Source organism: Microtus oregoni, unplaced genomic scaffold (genome assembly GCF_018167655.1).
Source record: "Microtus oregoni isolate MIOR12 unplaced genomic scaffold, Mior012 000069F_ref0000032, whole genome shotgun sequence".
In the NCBI taxonomy this organism is placed as follows: domain Eukaryota; kingdom Metazoa; phylum Chordata; class Mammalia; order Rodentia; family Cricetidae; genus Microtus; species Microtus oregoni.
Genome location: NW_024543976.1, coordinates 1,609,755 through 1,624,746, shown reverse-complemented (window position 1 = coordinate 1,624,746; position 14,992 = coordinate 1,609,755). Strand labels below are relative to the sequence as shown.

The 14,992-nt window shown below is 39.7% G+C and overlaps 1 protein-coding gene across 2 annotated transcripts in view; it reads left to right on the top strand.

Annotated features, from left to right (window-relative positions):
- LOC121440611 (WD repeat-containing protein 7-like) overlaps positions 1-14,992 on the top strand; it is a 284,512-nt gene that overhangs the window by 15,844 nt on the left and 253,676 nt on the right. For both annotated transcript variants that reach the window (XM_041641378.1, XM_041641377.1), the window contains exons 4-12: positions 1,060-1,138; positions 4,254-4,428; positions 5,017-5,093; positions 6,528-6,647; positions 9,330-9,475; positions 10,124-10,226; positions 12,822-12,963; positions 13,176-13,424; positions 13,895-14,115. In XM_041641378.1, coding sequence (XP_041497312.1) covers positions 1,060-1,138; positions 4,254-4,428; positions 5,017-5,093; positions 6,528-6,647; positions 9,330-9,475; positions 10,124-10,226; positions 12,822-12,963; positions 13,176-13,424; positions 13,895-14,115 — 1,312 coding nt within the window. The remainder of the gene's footprint in view (positions 1-1,059; positions 1,139-4,253; positions 4,429-5,016; positions 5,094-6,527; positions 6,648-9,329; positions 9,476-10,123; positions 10,227-12,821; positions 12,964-13,175; positions 13,425-13,894; positions 14,116-14,992) is intronic.

Sequence of the window (14,992 nt, the reverse complement as noted above, 5' to 3'; positions counted from 1 at the left end):
GAACTGTAGAAATTTATATAATTTTTGGGTTGGAATTTATCTTTTGGAACAGGAAGAAATAACAACAAGTAAAATGTAGTACTTTTGTTGTCGATTAAAGGATAATTTTCAATTAAAATTTGTTGTCAATTAAAGGAATACTTGGTTTAATGAGAATGTTGATAGAAAATTGTTTTAGCAAGGCGTGGTGGTGTATGCCTGGCATACCTGTAAGCACTACAGGAGGAGAGGCAGGAGGATTGCTGCAAGATAGAAACCAGCATGACCTCTACTACATAGTAAATTCCAGGCCAACTAGGGCTACGTAGTAAGATTCTGTCTCAAAAACCAACCACCAAACATCACAAATATTTTTTATATCATTTGAGATGTAGCAATGATATCAAAATGAAAAACTCCAGTAAGTATCATTACATTTTATTAATATTTTATGTTAAATATACCTTATTTCTTTAAAAGTCAAGGCATATCAGTATGTCCAATTTTCAGTTTCTTTTTTGGTATTCGTGGAATAAAACTAACATGAATAAGAGCTGTAGAGGTGTGCTGACGTTTGGGTTTCTGTTGACGTTAGCCGATTGGTGTTCTGCAATGCTGCAAGTGCACGGTGCACTGATAACACAGGAGGGCAGTTTAGATACCGCTATCTCTTCCATTGTGTGGCGCTCGAAGGCTGGCTCTGCTTCCTTATCCTTGCTTTGAGCTTCACGAGGGAACAACTGCTAGCTGAAGCAGCCACTATCAGGAACCACTGTGAAGGAGTTGGAACATTCTAGAGAGCCTCACAGGTCTGCCCAGAACTACTCACAAGTCTCTAGCAACCAGTGAGGAGCTAGAAATATATTTCTACTATAAAAAGGATAGAGACACAGGTGGGGTGTTGACAGATTGGAAATGGGATTAGATAGTGAGCGAGAGGAATGGAAAATTTGATCAATAGCAATAATGAATATTAGCTACTTTCCTTCCTGTAATATATTAGTTTCAATGGAAGCTTAACTCTAGGCCACTGTACTTTTCTATATTAGATTCCGAGTGAGCAATCGTTTTGTTTTCTAGAGAGATGTGCCTCTGGGACGTGAATGACGGCAGATGTATTGAATTTACAAAGTTAGCCTGCACCCACACCGGCATACAGGTTTGTATCGATTTCTTTGGCTGAGTCAACACTGTTTATCACAAGTACATCATTAAAACACGGTTTAGAGCATTCAGCTTGTATTTTTATATGAAAAATCTTGGAGAGAGGAAATATGAGAAATTTATAATGGTAAGTACTCCTCAGAAGATGGGAGAGATGCGAAGAGGCTTGGCATGGACGAGACCAATGGAGAAGGATGAGACCAGCCAGTTATCACTGCTGCCTCTGTGGTTTGGGCTCTCCTGGTTACTCAAGGGAGAGCTTGTATAAGACAGCTGTCCAGTGGAAGTTCCTCAGTCAAACTACCTTGAAAGAGACCAGGTTTCTTTTGGCTCATTGTTTTAAGAGTTTCCAGTCCACGATGCAGGTTGCTGTGGCAGGATGCTGGTGGCAGTAATGGGGAGTGAGTGGTGGAACAGAACTACTTACCTCATGGCCACAAGCAGAAGAAGGGGAAGAGCCTGGCATTCTGCAGTACTTTTTAGAGGTGTATCAATGGTGAAAAGACACCCCGCTAGGTGAAAAGTTTTTCCAGCAGTAACCTTTAGCACATGGACCCTCAGGGAAACCCTGATGGCAGATTTCTATGAGTTCAAAGCCAGCCTGATTTACCTAGTGAGAGTTGAAGGCTAGCCAGGGTAATATAATGAGTGAGACCCTGTCTAAAAGAATCCCCCAAGTCTCCCTAAGGCAACAGCAACAAAGTAGTACTGTAACTTGTCAACAAGACTTTCCATACTAATATGGCTCTGACAGTCAATGATAAATGTTTATAGGGAGGAGATGATTGACTGATTTTCTGCCTATCTCTTACCTCAGTGGCAAGAACCTATATATTTTTTTCATCAGTGTTTTTAGGTCATATGTTTTTTATTTGAAAATCATATTGGGCTGGGGAGATAGTGTAGTCAGTAAAATTCTTTTTGGCCTCAAATTCACAAATATCTGCCTCTACCTCCCGAGTGCTGGGATTAAAGGCCTGCACCACCACTGCCCGGCTAGTCAGTAAAATTCTTGTGAGGACCTGGGTTTGAGCCCTTGAACTTTTATAAAAAGGTGGGTGTGGTGGTACATGCTTGCTGTTCCAGTTCTGGGGTGTGGAGCCTGGTGGAGCCTTGGGACTCATTGGCCAGCCAGCGTACCCTACTCTGAGCTTCAGGCGAGTGAGAAATCTAGTCTTGTACAAGATCTTCTGTGTTTAGATTAACAGTCATATATAATAGAAGATGCCTTTTGACTGATTCATGAGGATTATGGCAGTTTATTCTGTACTCCCTACTCAGATCCAGAAAAGGGCTATTTTTTGTTAGTATTGAGACAGGACCTCTCTACATAGCCCTGACTTTTCTGGAATTCACTATGTAGACCAGTTGGCCGCAAACTTACAGGCAAACTGCCTTTGCCTCTCAAGTACTGGCATTAAAGGTGTGTGGCATTACATTGGCAAGGACTGTTTTTATGTATACAGAGATAACCCTTGCTGACATTTGCAATTTCTGAACTTACTGTAATTACAGGAAATATTGCTAAGTGATTATTATAACATTTCATTTTAATATATTTTGAGAATTTCATACATGAGTTTAATCCATTTTCATCATACTTCTCCACTCCCAAGTTCTCTTGTGTTCCCTTCCCCACCCACCTCTTAAATTCTTGTTCCGTAATTATTATTGTTTCTACCGAATCCAGTTAGTGTTGCCTATATGTGCATGGGCATAGGGCTGACTACTTGGGCCTTGACAGCCTGTCAGAGGCCTAGTCACTGGAGAAAACTAGCTCACCCTTCCTCCGTACCTCCCCATCAGTTGGTGTGGGGCCCTGTGAATCCTTCATCCACTCATGCTGGAATGTTGGATGGTATGGCCTTATGCAGGTTCTGTACAGGCAACCACAGCTGCTGAGCGTTCATGAACACAACGTCTATATCATGTCCAGGGAATACTAGAGACATTTTTTTTAATGCTCAAAAAACTTCAGCATGTAATTTTAGACACCCTCCTTCCCAATATCAAAGTGTCTTAAATACTAAATTAGTATTCAGAAAATTGTTTGGGAATATAACATTGCATAAAGGGTGGAGGTCCTTTGCCAGGCAATTCTAATGAAATATTCCTGCTGTCAGGAACGTTCTCTTCTCTGGCAATGTTCTCTGAACTCTCTTTCTACATGACATCCCCCCAATCCTGTATACACAAGTGTCAAGTGGTCCAGGAACCTTCCTTTGTGTACTTCATTTGTTTTTGATCAACCTAGGAGCTGGAGGCACTCCCTTGTGATGTCTGCCTGTTACTAGCCTCTGACTTCACCTTTAGAGTTGTGGTTTAACCTTCACACTTAGTTAAGCTGTCTTTGCTAATGTTTATGCATTGAAAAGTTGTACTCTTTCTTGTACAGGTATTGAATAATTAAGTAAAAAGCACCACTTCCCCGATTGTATGAGGGGGAGGACGGGCTTGATCCTGGTACTGTGGTGGCAGAGACAGGTAGATCTCTGTGAATATGACACCGTGTCAGATGTTGTACGTCCAGAGTTCCAGGCCAGCCAGAACTACACTGTGTTCTGACCCCATATCAAAAACAAAACAAACAGCCTGGCGGTGGTGGTGCACACCTTTAATCCCAGCACTCGGGAGGCAGAGGCAGGTGGATCTCTTGTGAGTTTGAGGCCAGCCTGGTCTACAAGAGCTAGTTCCAGGACAGGCTCCAAAGCTACAGGGAAATCCTGTCTTGAAAACAAAACAAACAAACAAACACAACCAACCAAATAAAAAATCCCAACCAAACAAAGCCAAAGCATGAAACCAAAAATGAGCCACATACATCCCCATGAAAATTATAAAAGTTGCTTTGAATGCTAGAGATGAAGATAAGAAAATGATTTTTTTATTTTTGCCTCATGAGAGTTCAAAAGTGAGTATGTGACATGAAGAAAGGAATATTTTTCTTAAATATTGGAGAGGATTAGTATAATCTGACATGGATGTACCCATATAAAATTCCTAAAATAATTTAGTGTTTAGGGGAATATCATGTTTAATGAGTGCATGTTGATCAAGTAGCCGATAAAGCAGTACATCAACAAATAATATTTTTTAAAATTTGAGTCTAGTTCTATCAATTCACTGTTGGAAATCAGCAAGAAGGAAGGCTTTTATGCCATGGACATTACCCTGAAATCCTCGTTGTGGATGCTACCAGCCTTGAGGTGCTGTATTCTTTGGTATCAAAGATATCGCCAGACTGGATTAGCTCCATGAGCCTTATCCGCCCTCAGCGGACACAAGGTCAGTGTACTATGCCCTTTGGCAGCTCAACTACTGTCTACTTTACTGTGAAGTTCTACAGATTGTCAAAGTTAACAGTTTTGGTTATATTCTTGTGTTCAAGAGATACACGTTCCAATAATTTGTGAACTAGCCCACAAAGTAGTTTCAGCTGGATTAGTATTTATGCTCACCAGCATTAGAGTATCTTCACTCTGTGATGGATCCCTAGACTCTGGGATGCTGTAGCTTGTATGGATGGTCTTCTTAAGTGAGGGTGAGTTTGCATGGTCAGGAGTATGGTGGTGATGAGACCCGTAGCTGCATGTGTGTTTGTCTGCATTCTGGCTTTGTCTCTTGCCGAGAGGTACCATTTCTCATGTAAGAGGATGAAAAGAGAGGAGATAAAATTTGATGAGTTGCTGTAACTGTGTGGTTATACTCAGTAAATATTAATGAGGAAAAGCATTTTTTTTCCCAAAAGACAACAATAATATCAACACTGAGCACAGAGGATTATGCTTCCTACTTGTTTAAGTTTGTGGGAGCAGGCTGTTTAAAGCTAGAAGGGAGCATGCTGTGATTAATGTGGGCTTCTTCCTGTTTTAGAGGACACTGTGGTAGCGCTCTCTGTGACAGGCATCCTGAAGGTGTGGATTGTCACCTCTGAAACTGGTGGCATGCAGGTGAGATGGACAGTGATTTCTTTCTTACTGTATAATTTAAACCTTTAGTAACCAGGTATTCCTAAACTTAGTTTTTTTTTTAAAGGAAAAAGTGTTTCAATTGAAATAATAGAAACATATCATCCAGAATATGAAGTAGAGAAATATAATAGGTGTTTTCCTCCTGCTTTTGTTTAAATTAAAAGTTAGAAGGTAGCTTTCTTGAATGAAATAAGTAAACCACTCATTTTAGTTACTCTTGCACCCCCACCCCCGACAAATTAGTGACAGAATAGCCAACATAAGCCCTCTGAGGGAAGAAGGACCTACTTTAGTTTACGGTTTCAGAGACTTCGGTGGAGTCCTTGGCATGACTGGCCAATAATGAGCGTCATCACTGCACGAGTGTGCGGGGGGGGGGGGGGGGGACCCTGTGCACCTCATGGCAGCTGGGAGAGAGTAAGGAAGGGACTTGGGGTCAGGTATATTTCCAAAGGCATGCCTGCAGTGACCAACTTTGTAACCATGCACATCACCTAAAGTATCCAAAGCCTTCAAGTATGTCAGCACAGGGTGGGCAGTAGGGTTTAACATTGAGCCTGTAGAGACATTTCATGTTCAAACACCAACACCAGGCCGGGCGATGGTGGCGCACACCTTGAATCCCAGCACTCGGGAGGCAGAGGCAGGCGGATCTCTGTGAGTTCGAGACCAGCCTGGTCTACAGAGCTAGTTTCAGACAGGCTCTAAAGCCACAGAGAAAACCTGTCTCGAAAAACAAAAAAAATAACAACAACAACAACAACAAAAAAACAAAGCAAAAAAAAACACCAACACCGTCAAAAAAGCATATACATCTATCTGTTAGTCTTATTTCATGGTACTGTGGCCTAGATCAATTTTCTGACAATACTGGTACCATTCACTTCAGCTAGGGAAATATTAGCTTTTGATCTTGGAGAAAACTGGGGGAGGAATTGATCATTTTTGTTTTTTCTTATTCAAGTATATACAACCATAGGATTGCTGCAGAATCCCATCCTCTGCCATTTCCTGTAAAGATGTTTTCTGACTCACCATCAGAGCTTAAATATTGGTAACTTTGTAGAAAAGACATTTTTGCCTAGCTCTTTTTTTTTTCTTTTTTCTCTGAGACAGGATTCTGTATCCTGGAACTCACTCTGTAGACCAGGTTGGCCTGTAACTCACAGAGATCCGCCTGCCTCTGCCTCCTGAGTGCTGGGATTAAAGGCGTGCGCCACCACTGCGTGGCTGCCAGCTATTTTTAAGAGTACATCTTTGTAGCTTTTACTGCCAGGGCTTTTTCCAAGGATCTAAAATGATAAACGCATCACATGTTACTCTTGTTCCCTGGTGATATCTTTATCATTTTGTGATGACTTTAATTATTTAATACATGTTATTCTTGAGATTTTATGAGTCTTTTTTTTCCAGGATACTGAGCCAATATTTGAGGAGGAATCAAAACCAATTTATTGTCAGAATTGCCAAAGCATCTCCTTCTGTTCATTCACACAGAGGTCACTCTTGGTTGTATGCTCCAAATACTGGCGGGTAAGTTGAGTAGATACATGTGAAGTTGTCCTTTTATCCCTCCTGATGAAGTCTCGTGTACCACATTTTCAAAGATTACCCTAAGGACAGTCATTTGAAACTCCTGTTGGGTTCTGATGTTTTTGGAGGAATTGGGGCTTAATTCCAAGTAGGTTTTTTTTTGTTGTTCTACTCCTGCAATGAATGGTATGAGGACTATGTTTTGTTGGTCTTAATTTCTACTTTTTGTTACTATTTCAGCTATTGGTGGTAATTAGGTCTCTGTAGAATGGACATTTATCTTCACAGTGTGTTACTGAACCTGAATAATACATTTATCACCTGGCTTCTTCAAATTGAAAGTTTAGTGAAACCCTGTCTCGAAAAAAAAAAAATTGAAAGTTTACAGCTAATAATGAGAGGAAGAGGTTTCTTCTACATTGCTTGTCTTTAATAATAGAAAATGAGCCATTGTGCTTTGTTCTGGACTTAGCAATTTTTCAAAGCTTTACATGTATTTTAAAAAATTGTTTATTTTTTGTGATTTTTTTAATAAAATTACATCATCCCCTTCCCTTTCCTCCCTCCAAAGTTTCCCATATATTCCTCCATGCTTTCTTTTAAATTTATGGCCTCCTTTTTCATTAATTTTTGTTATATTTTGTTATATATCTATTCCTAAAGACACAAACACAGCCTGCTCAGTCTGCATAACCTTGCTTGTATGTATATGTCCAGGGCTGACCATGGTATTGGATAGTGAATGGGTATGCCTTTCTCTGGGAAGACCGTTTCTTTCCCAGCTCTCGCACTCCTTAGGTGCCTGTAGTACTTTGAGAAGGGTTGAGGTCATCTGGGCTTTTTTCCATCCATGTTAACATGTCTGTTGTTTTTGTCTTTGGTCAGCTCATGTTTAGCAGTTATGTTGGTGAGACTTTATGATGTAGCTTTTTGCATTTCCAGGAAATACAATCTCAAAGCAAATTCCCCGTTCCTCTGGCTCTCACAGTCTCTCTACCCAGCCCCCTCTGCAATGATCCCCGAGCCTTAGACGAGGGAGTTTTTTTCTAGAGGTTTTCATTTGGACTAGACTCCATAACTGCATTTTGATTGGTAGTGGTTTTCTGTAGTGGTTTCCATTTATTGTAAAGAGAAGTTTCTTTGATGAAGGGTAAGGACAATATTTAGAGTTTAGTTAGGTATTATGCTGGTTTACTATCAGAAAAGTATGCTAGTATTTAAACCTGTCTAACAAATTTCCCCAAAACTTGCATTAAAACAGTAGAAATTATCCTTGCCCGGTTTTGTGGGTGGGCATTCAGGGCCTAACTTAGCTGGGAACTTCCCGTTCAGCGTCTTTCACAGGCTGACATCACTGTGTCCTTTGGGACTTGGATCTCATTTGCAAGTTCAGCTTTGGAGGATGTCTCTCCTACCAGAGCAGCTCCCAGCATGGTAGCAGGCTTCTCACACAGTAAGTGAGCAAGAAAAGGGAATTTAAGACACTCTTAATTTTAGAGTTGAGGGCTCATGCTTTTAGCTGCATTCTAGGGACACAAAATAACCCCTAACAACTGTCTGAAGGGAGGAGGGTGTTAGGTGGGCACATCCAAGAAGCCGCCTACATGGTGGAAACAGTTGCTTTTCCTAACTTAAAAAAGTATTTATTTTTGTCATATGAATGTTTTGGCTGCATGTATATCTGTATACCTACCATGTACATGCATGGTGCTCATGGAGGTCAGAAGGAGGTGCTTTATCACTTAGAACTGGAGTTAACAGATGGTTTTGAACTGTCATGTGGGTGCTGGGAATTGGACTCAGGTCCTCTGAAAGAGCATCCAGTGCATTTTAAAAAATTTTGTGTATTCTTCATGTGTTTGACATCATGCTTCCTGATTCCACCTGTCTTCCCCTCCCCTCCCAATACAATTTAAGAGGAAAAAGGAAGAAGGGGAAAATCTCATCATGGAAGTTTCTGTGTGACACAGTGAGTCATGCAGTAAACCCTTTATCCATACATTTTTACTGCAGGAGTTTATCACAAAGAATCAGTGGTCTGGTTCGAGAACCCCGGTCTCTGCTATACCGTCGATGTTAGGCCCTCACTGGAACTTTTTCTGGTTATCCAGTTGCTGCCCTGTGTCTGGAGATTCTGCAGCCATGGGCTCACAGGACTGACCTGTCCTACCCCCAGCTCTAGCAGATCACATATGGAGTGGATATTGGGGTGGGCAAACACATAAGCCTGGTTCTGGGCCTGGGTGGTTTCAGCCCACCAGCTCTACCCTGTCCTCACCACCATTGTGAGCTCTCCAGCATTGCCCTGGCCAGTTCACCCCTTGCAGTGGTGAGCAAGGGGCAGGGCCACCTTCAGGGTTAGCTATGCTGTGTTGCCCAGGTGAGGTATAGGGGGCCACTTTCCCGAGTGCTGCAGGTGGTGGAGGGCAGGGGCAGTTCTGGCCCTGGACCTCAGAGACAGCTATTCCACCACAGCCAGAGGTCACCCATAGGTGGGACCTGTTGAAGATGACTGCCCTAGATCTCACTGAGAGAATGTCCTCATCTACCGAGTCTTACTGTAAAAGCCTAGGTTTGTTAAATATATTTGCAGAAGTTTTCTTTCAGGTTAAATGCTATTTTATCACATTTAAATTATAACCAACTGGAGTCAATTGAAAAGTGAATTTCTTTTGCTCCTAGGTGTTTGATGCTGGAGACTACTCCCTGCTTTGTTCAGGTCCTAGTGAAAATGGACAGACATGGACTGGAGGGGACTTTGTGTCCGCAGACAAAGTGATCATCTGGACTGAAAATGGGCAGAGTTATATTTATAAACTCCCTGCCAGGTATGAAATATATAGGTTTAGTCAAATGTAAAGAATTCGCAATTTGAGCTGTAACTCTAAAGAATGAATATTTATGTAGTGTAAATATTTAACTTCAGAATGTCTTAAGATCTGTATATAATCCCAATTTAAATTCTAGGCACAAAAAACCAAGTGGTTTTTTTGCATTTATTTATTCACTGTATGCATGTGTGCACATGTGTGTATGCATGTATACTACTGTGCATGTGTGCAGGCCACAGAGAAGTCATGGACATCGGTTCGCTCTTTCCATATGTAGGTTCCCAGGATCAAACTCAGGTTGTCAGGCTTCCCAGCAAACTCTCTTACTTGTGAGATATCTCATGAACCCTCAAAGAATTGTTTTACGTTATTAAGTTAAATTAAGCTTAAAAATACCATTCTTGTCGATTCTAATAAACTCTTATTTATTTTATGTGTGTGTTTATATTTCACATAATTTATTTTATGTGTGTCTGCGAGAGAGAGTGTCTCACTGTGTAGTTTTGACTCATTATGTAGATGAGGCTGTCCTTGAACACAGGTATCTGCCTGTCTCTGCCTCCAAGAGCTGGGACTAAAGGCTGCGCCACCGTGCCTGGCCCTCCTATCAGCATTTTAAGTGGATACCCTCTTTTCCTCTTTCAGTTGTCTTCCTGCTAGTGATTCATTCCGCAGTGATGTGGGGAAAGCAGTTGAAAATTTAATTCCTCCTGTGCAGCATAGTCTCTTGGATCAAAAAGATAAAGAGGTAAAGTTCTTCAGGTATCATTTATAATTGATGGTTATATCGATGGTGTCTAGACATTGGAAAGATTCAATAAAATTTGCAAAAACTTTTGGTATGGTCAATTGTAAACACATTTCAAAAATTTCAGATTTTAAAACTATGTAATATAACTGTTAAATAGTATCTGCCTTTATCTAAGAATACAACTGATCTTATCTTGATTATGTATTGGAATTGGCTTTTTATAAAATTCATATTGACAGTTAAAACACAGTGAAGACAGTTGTTGAAGGGCAAGAATAATTACGTGCTAGTACTTACTAATGCTTTTGTACTAATGCTTTGTCATGCATTGGTTACTCTCTCTCCAAAATCAACTAGTACGTCAAATAACTGGATATTAAAGCTGAAAACTGAATATTTTCTGTATTAAAATAGAAACTGTTTTTAGAAAGCCTTTGTACTGTCTGTTTATATTGGAGCAATGGCTCAGTGATTAAGGTCATTTGTTGCTCTTCCAGAGACCCACAGGGTGGCTCCCAACTGAAACTAACTGTGGTTCTCCGGGAACCAGTACCCCTTCCTGGTCTCTATGGGCAGCAGGCGTGCACGTGGTACACAAATTCAGATGCAGGCAAAAGACTCATAAACATAAAAAAAAGGAAATGCAGTCACACTTATACTGAATTTTCCACTCTGGTCTCTGGGAGTAGTAAGAAAGAAGCTTTGTTTGGGAAGGAAGGTTTTCTATAAGGTTTCTAAGGTTTTGTTCTGGTTCTGGGTTCCATTTTTATCATTCTGAACCTTATGTCCCACACATCAATGGAGATTGTAGGAACGATGAGCTCATCATTTTGAACCTTATGTCCCACCCACCAAAGGCGAATAGAGGATAAGAGAAGGGAATGGATTTTTTCTATGAATATTTTGAATATAGAATTTGTACATCTAGGTGTATTTTAATATCTTGTATAAATTATTTGCTTTCAATTTCTTGAACTCCTACTTGCTACTGTCCAGCTCAGTGAGTCACTTCCAGCTAAACTAAGTGCTAGTGATGTATATGAAAAGCCTACATTAATAAAACAAAATAGTTGCTATGACAAAATACTTCACAAAAGGAAGAAGAGTTCACTTTGTCTTATAATTTGAGGATGCGTCCATCATGATGGGACATCCTAGTGACAGTCATGTAAGGCAGCTGGCTACATTGCTTCTGTGACCAGAAATGTTGGTGCATAGCTTGCCCTCTGCTTTATGCACTCCTGACCCAGCCCATGGGTGCTGACCACACTCAGGATGGGTCTTCTCACTTCAGCTAACCATCTGGAAGATCCTTTACCCATGTGTTCAGAGGCTCCATCTTTCCTGAGTCTAGATCCTGTTGAGTTGATAACCATTAACCATCAAATAAGTTTTCTTCAAGTGTCACCTCTCTACTGTATGCTAGTGTATTTTAAATTGAAATGTGTGTATAATATGGTGAGAGACATTGATTCACTAAAATGTGATATTTGTGGTTATGGCTGCTATAGCAATTCCCTTTAACCATGTAGTTTTTAATTAAAGTTATTAATATTTAAATAAATCTAAATACTTGGCTGTGTTTAATATTACTAGTTTCTAGAGTCTAGTACTTTTTATGATGCAACCAAATACTACAACTAGATTATTTGTTAACTATAATTTTGAAACTGAATTTTATTTATTATAATTTTTATGCTAAAATTCTGTTTGCTAAAATTAGTTATGTAAATGTGGCCAATTAAATGCTACGGACTTTTTATTTTGTAAGATGTGTGGTCTGGAGAAATAGCTTAGCTCTTTAGAGCACTGGCTTCTCTTTAGAGGATCTGGATGTGATTTTTACCACCTGCATGGCATCTCCCAACCATCTGTAACTCTAGTTCCAATGATCTGGTGCCCTTTTCTGGCTTCCACAGGCACCAGGTACTCATATGGTGCACAGAAATGCAATTATTCTTTGTGACGTAGCAGTGGGCAGGAAAGATAGGATTAGTGAATTGTTTTCTTTTAGTGATATATTTTATTTTAATATTTATTATATTTACAATTTTATGCATGAGTACTATATTTGCATCGTTTCCACCTCATGCTTTCCCACCTCCTGCGTCTCCCATGTCCCTTTTCTCCTTCTTATCTTCATGACTTCCTCTTCCTGGATTGTCACTGTTGCATATGTATGCATGTATGAATTCAGTCCACTGAGCTCATGCTGTGTTGCTTTTGTGTAGAACTCTTTGTTTTTGATCAAGAATGACCTAATTTCTAAATTAATTATTTAAAAATAACTAAGTAAATTACCCTGTGGTTGGTAACCAGTTTTTATAAAGTTGAATAAAAGACTATCAAGAGTAGTTTAGAGAAAGGCTATAAATACAGCTTTTCATTCCTTTTCTGTTTATGCTGTACTGCAGGTGACATGAATAGTAATGCCATTAATTTACATGCAAATATATTGAATAATCATTCTGTAAACACTTTCAGAACTGGGATATGGATCAAATAATTGAATACCTTTTTCTGAGCACGTTAATGTCAAAATATTTGATTCTAAATACAACTAAAGAGACTTGATTTTTTTTTTCCCGGCAGTTGGTAATATGTCCTCCTGTTACTCGGTTCTTCTATGGATGCAAGGAATATTTGCATAAACTATTAATTCAGGGCGATTCTTCTGGACGGTTAAATATTTGGAACATTTCAGACATAGCTGAGAAACAGGAAGGTGCTGAAGGTAATAGTAAATCTTGTGCATTAAATACATAATTCTTTCATTATAACATTTTGAATCATAACAAAATTGAAAATATAATTCTCTTCTAAGATTTATATTTGATGAAAGTAACTTTTACATTACCGAATCAGTTAATGTTATGTATTTAATGCTATTTTTATATATATTTTTTTAAATATATATTTATTTTATGTGACACCAAACCTCTACAGGACTAAAAACGACAACTTGTATTAGTTTGCAAGAGGCATTTGACAAACTGAAGCCTTGTCCTGCTGGGATCATAGATCAGCTAAGTGTGATTCCCAACAGCAATGAACCTCTTAAAGTGACTGCGAGCGTCTACATACCAGCTCATGGACGGCTTGTTTGTGGCCGGGAAGACGGAAGCATAATTATTGTGCCTGCCACTCAAACGGCTATAGTGCAGCTGTTGCAAGGGGAACACATGCTCCGAAGAGGTATACTGGGGGTCTAGCTCTGTCCACTGTGCTTTGAGGACATTGTAACCGTGATGTTGAGAATATAAAATCCACTGGTATAGTTGTTAGTCTAGCTGGTAGTTTAATGTATATTTGATGAAATGTTAAATATGACATGGGGAATTAACTACTATAATATGTTATATAACCCAATATAGCAACATTATTTTCATTTGTACTTTTAATTAATATGGTAATTTTATTGAACTATTTTATATTTTTCTTTTGTAATAATTCCTTAGACTATTATGACAATTTGACATGTTTAGCACATTTGGGCATAGACTAGCTCTGTTTTAAGGGCCAGTTAGTCTTGGGTAAGTAGTAGCTACTGAACTTCACAGACTAGTCCTAGAGTATTGGTATGACTCTTCCAGTGTTTATGCTTGCTGGTTGAAGCATTCTGAGACTTTAATCTTCCAATTTTGAATCCCCAACCTCTTTCACAGGTTGGCCCCCTCACAGAACTCTCCGTGGCCATCGGAACAAAGTTACATGTTTGCTGTACCCTCATCAGGTCTCGGCTCGCTATGACCAAAGATACCTGATATCTGGAGGTGTGGATTTTTCCGTCATAATTTGGGACATATTTTCTGGAGAAATGAAACATATCTTCTGTGTTCATGGTGGTGAAATCACGCAACTTCTGGTCCCACCTGAAAACTGTAGTGTAAGTTGCTTTTTCTTAGATGATTTCTCTACAGTAGAGGGGGGTTTTGCTATTAGGCATGTAAATGGAATCCGCAGGGATTTAAAGGAGATACGAGAGTCAACAAAACTCTCAGAACATGTCTCAGTGGCAGTTTGGAGCTTGCTGCGTGAATGAATTGAAAAATTTTGTTTCAGAGCAATTTAAAAATCCCAGAAGATTTTTTCTAATACCATTAATTTTGAGTCCCTCTAATCAGAATGACAGTGAGCATGCACTTGGTAGATGCAGTGTGTTTAGGAACTTACTGATGTAATTTATTTTAACTGTGATTATCAGCAGGGAAAAGGAAACATTGCTATGATAAAGAACTAAACAAAGTGTTCAGGCTTAGAGAGGGATGAAAAACTCAGAGGTTCTACTTGCCAGATAGACAGCCGCCATCATAACAGAACAAGGTCTAACAGCTCTCTACCATTTCCTCACTGGCACTTGTCTCAGCGGACAGTTAAGATGCATTCATTTTCCATTCTTTCTTTACTTTATTTTGGGCTAATTTTTTTTATATCTTTTTTTCAAAAATCCAAACTTGGGTCCTCAGGATTGTGCAGCAAGTGCTCTTGCCCACTGCGCCATCTTTCTAGCCCTTTTGAATGCTGTGCTCTAACGCTCTAGAGCTGTGAGTCTCAGATTCATTTTCTTTCGACAACTGAGAAATCTAAGCAATGCAGAATGAATAACAATTGTATGTTTTCCAGATTTGAGCAACTGCCCAAGGTTGACTTGGGTGAATTATTGACATCTAAAATCTAGGTGAAGGGAACACAAGGGTGCTCTAGATGTCTGTGGAATCTGAGGGAGAGGAGTGGGGAGAGTAAAGGCAGCTCTTACTAATACC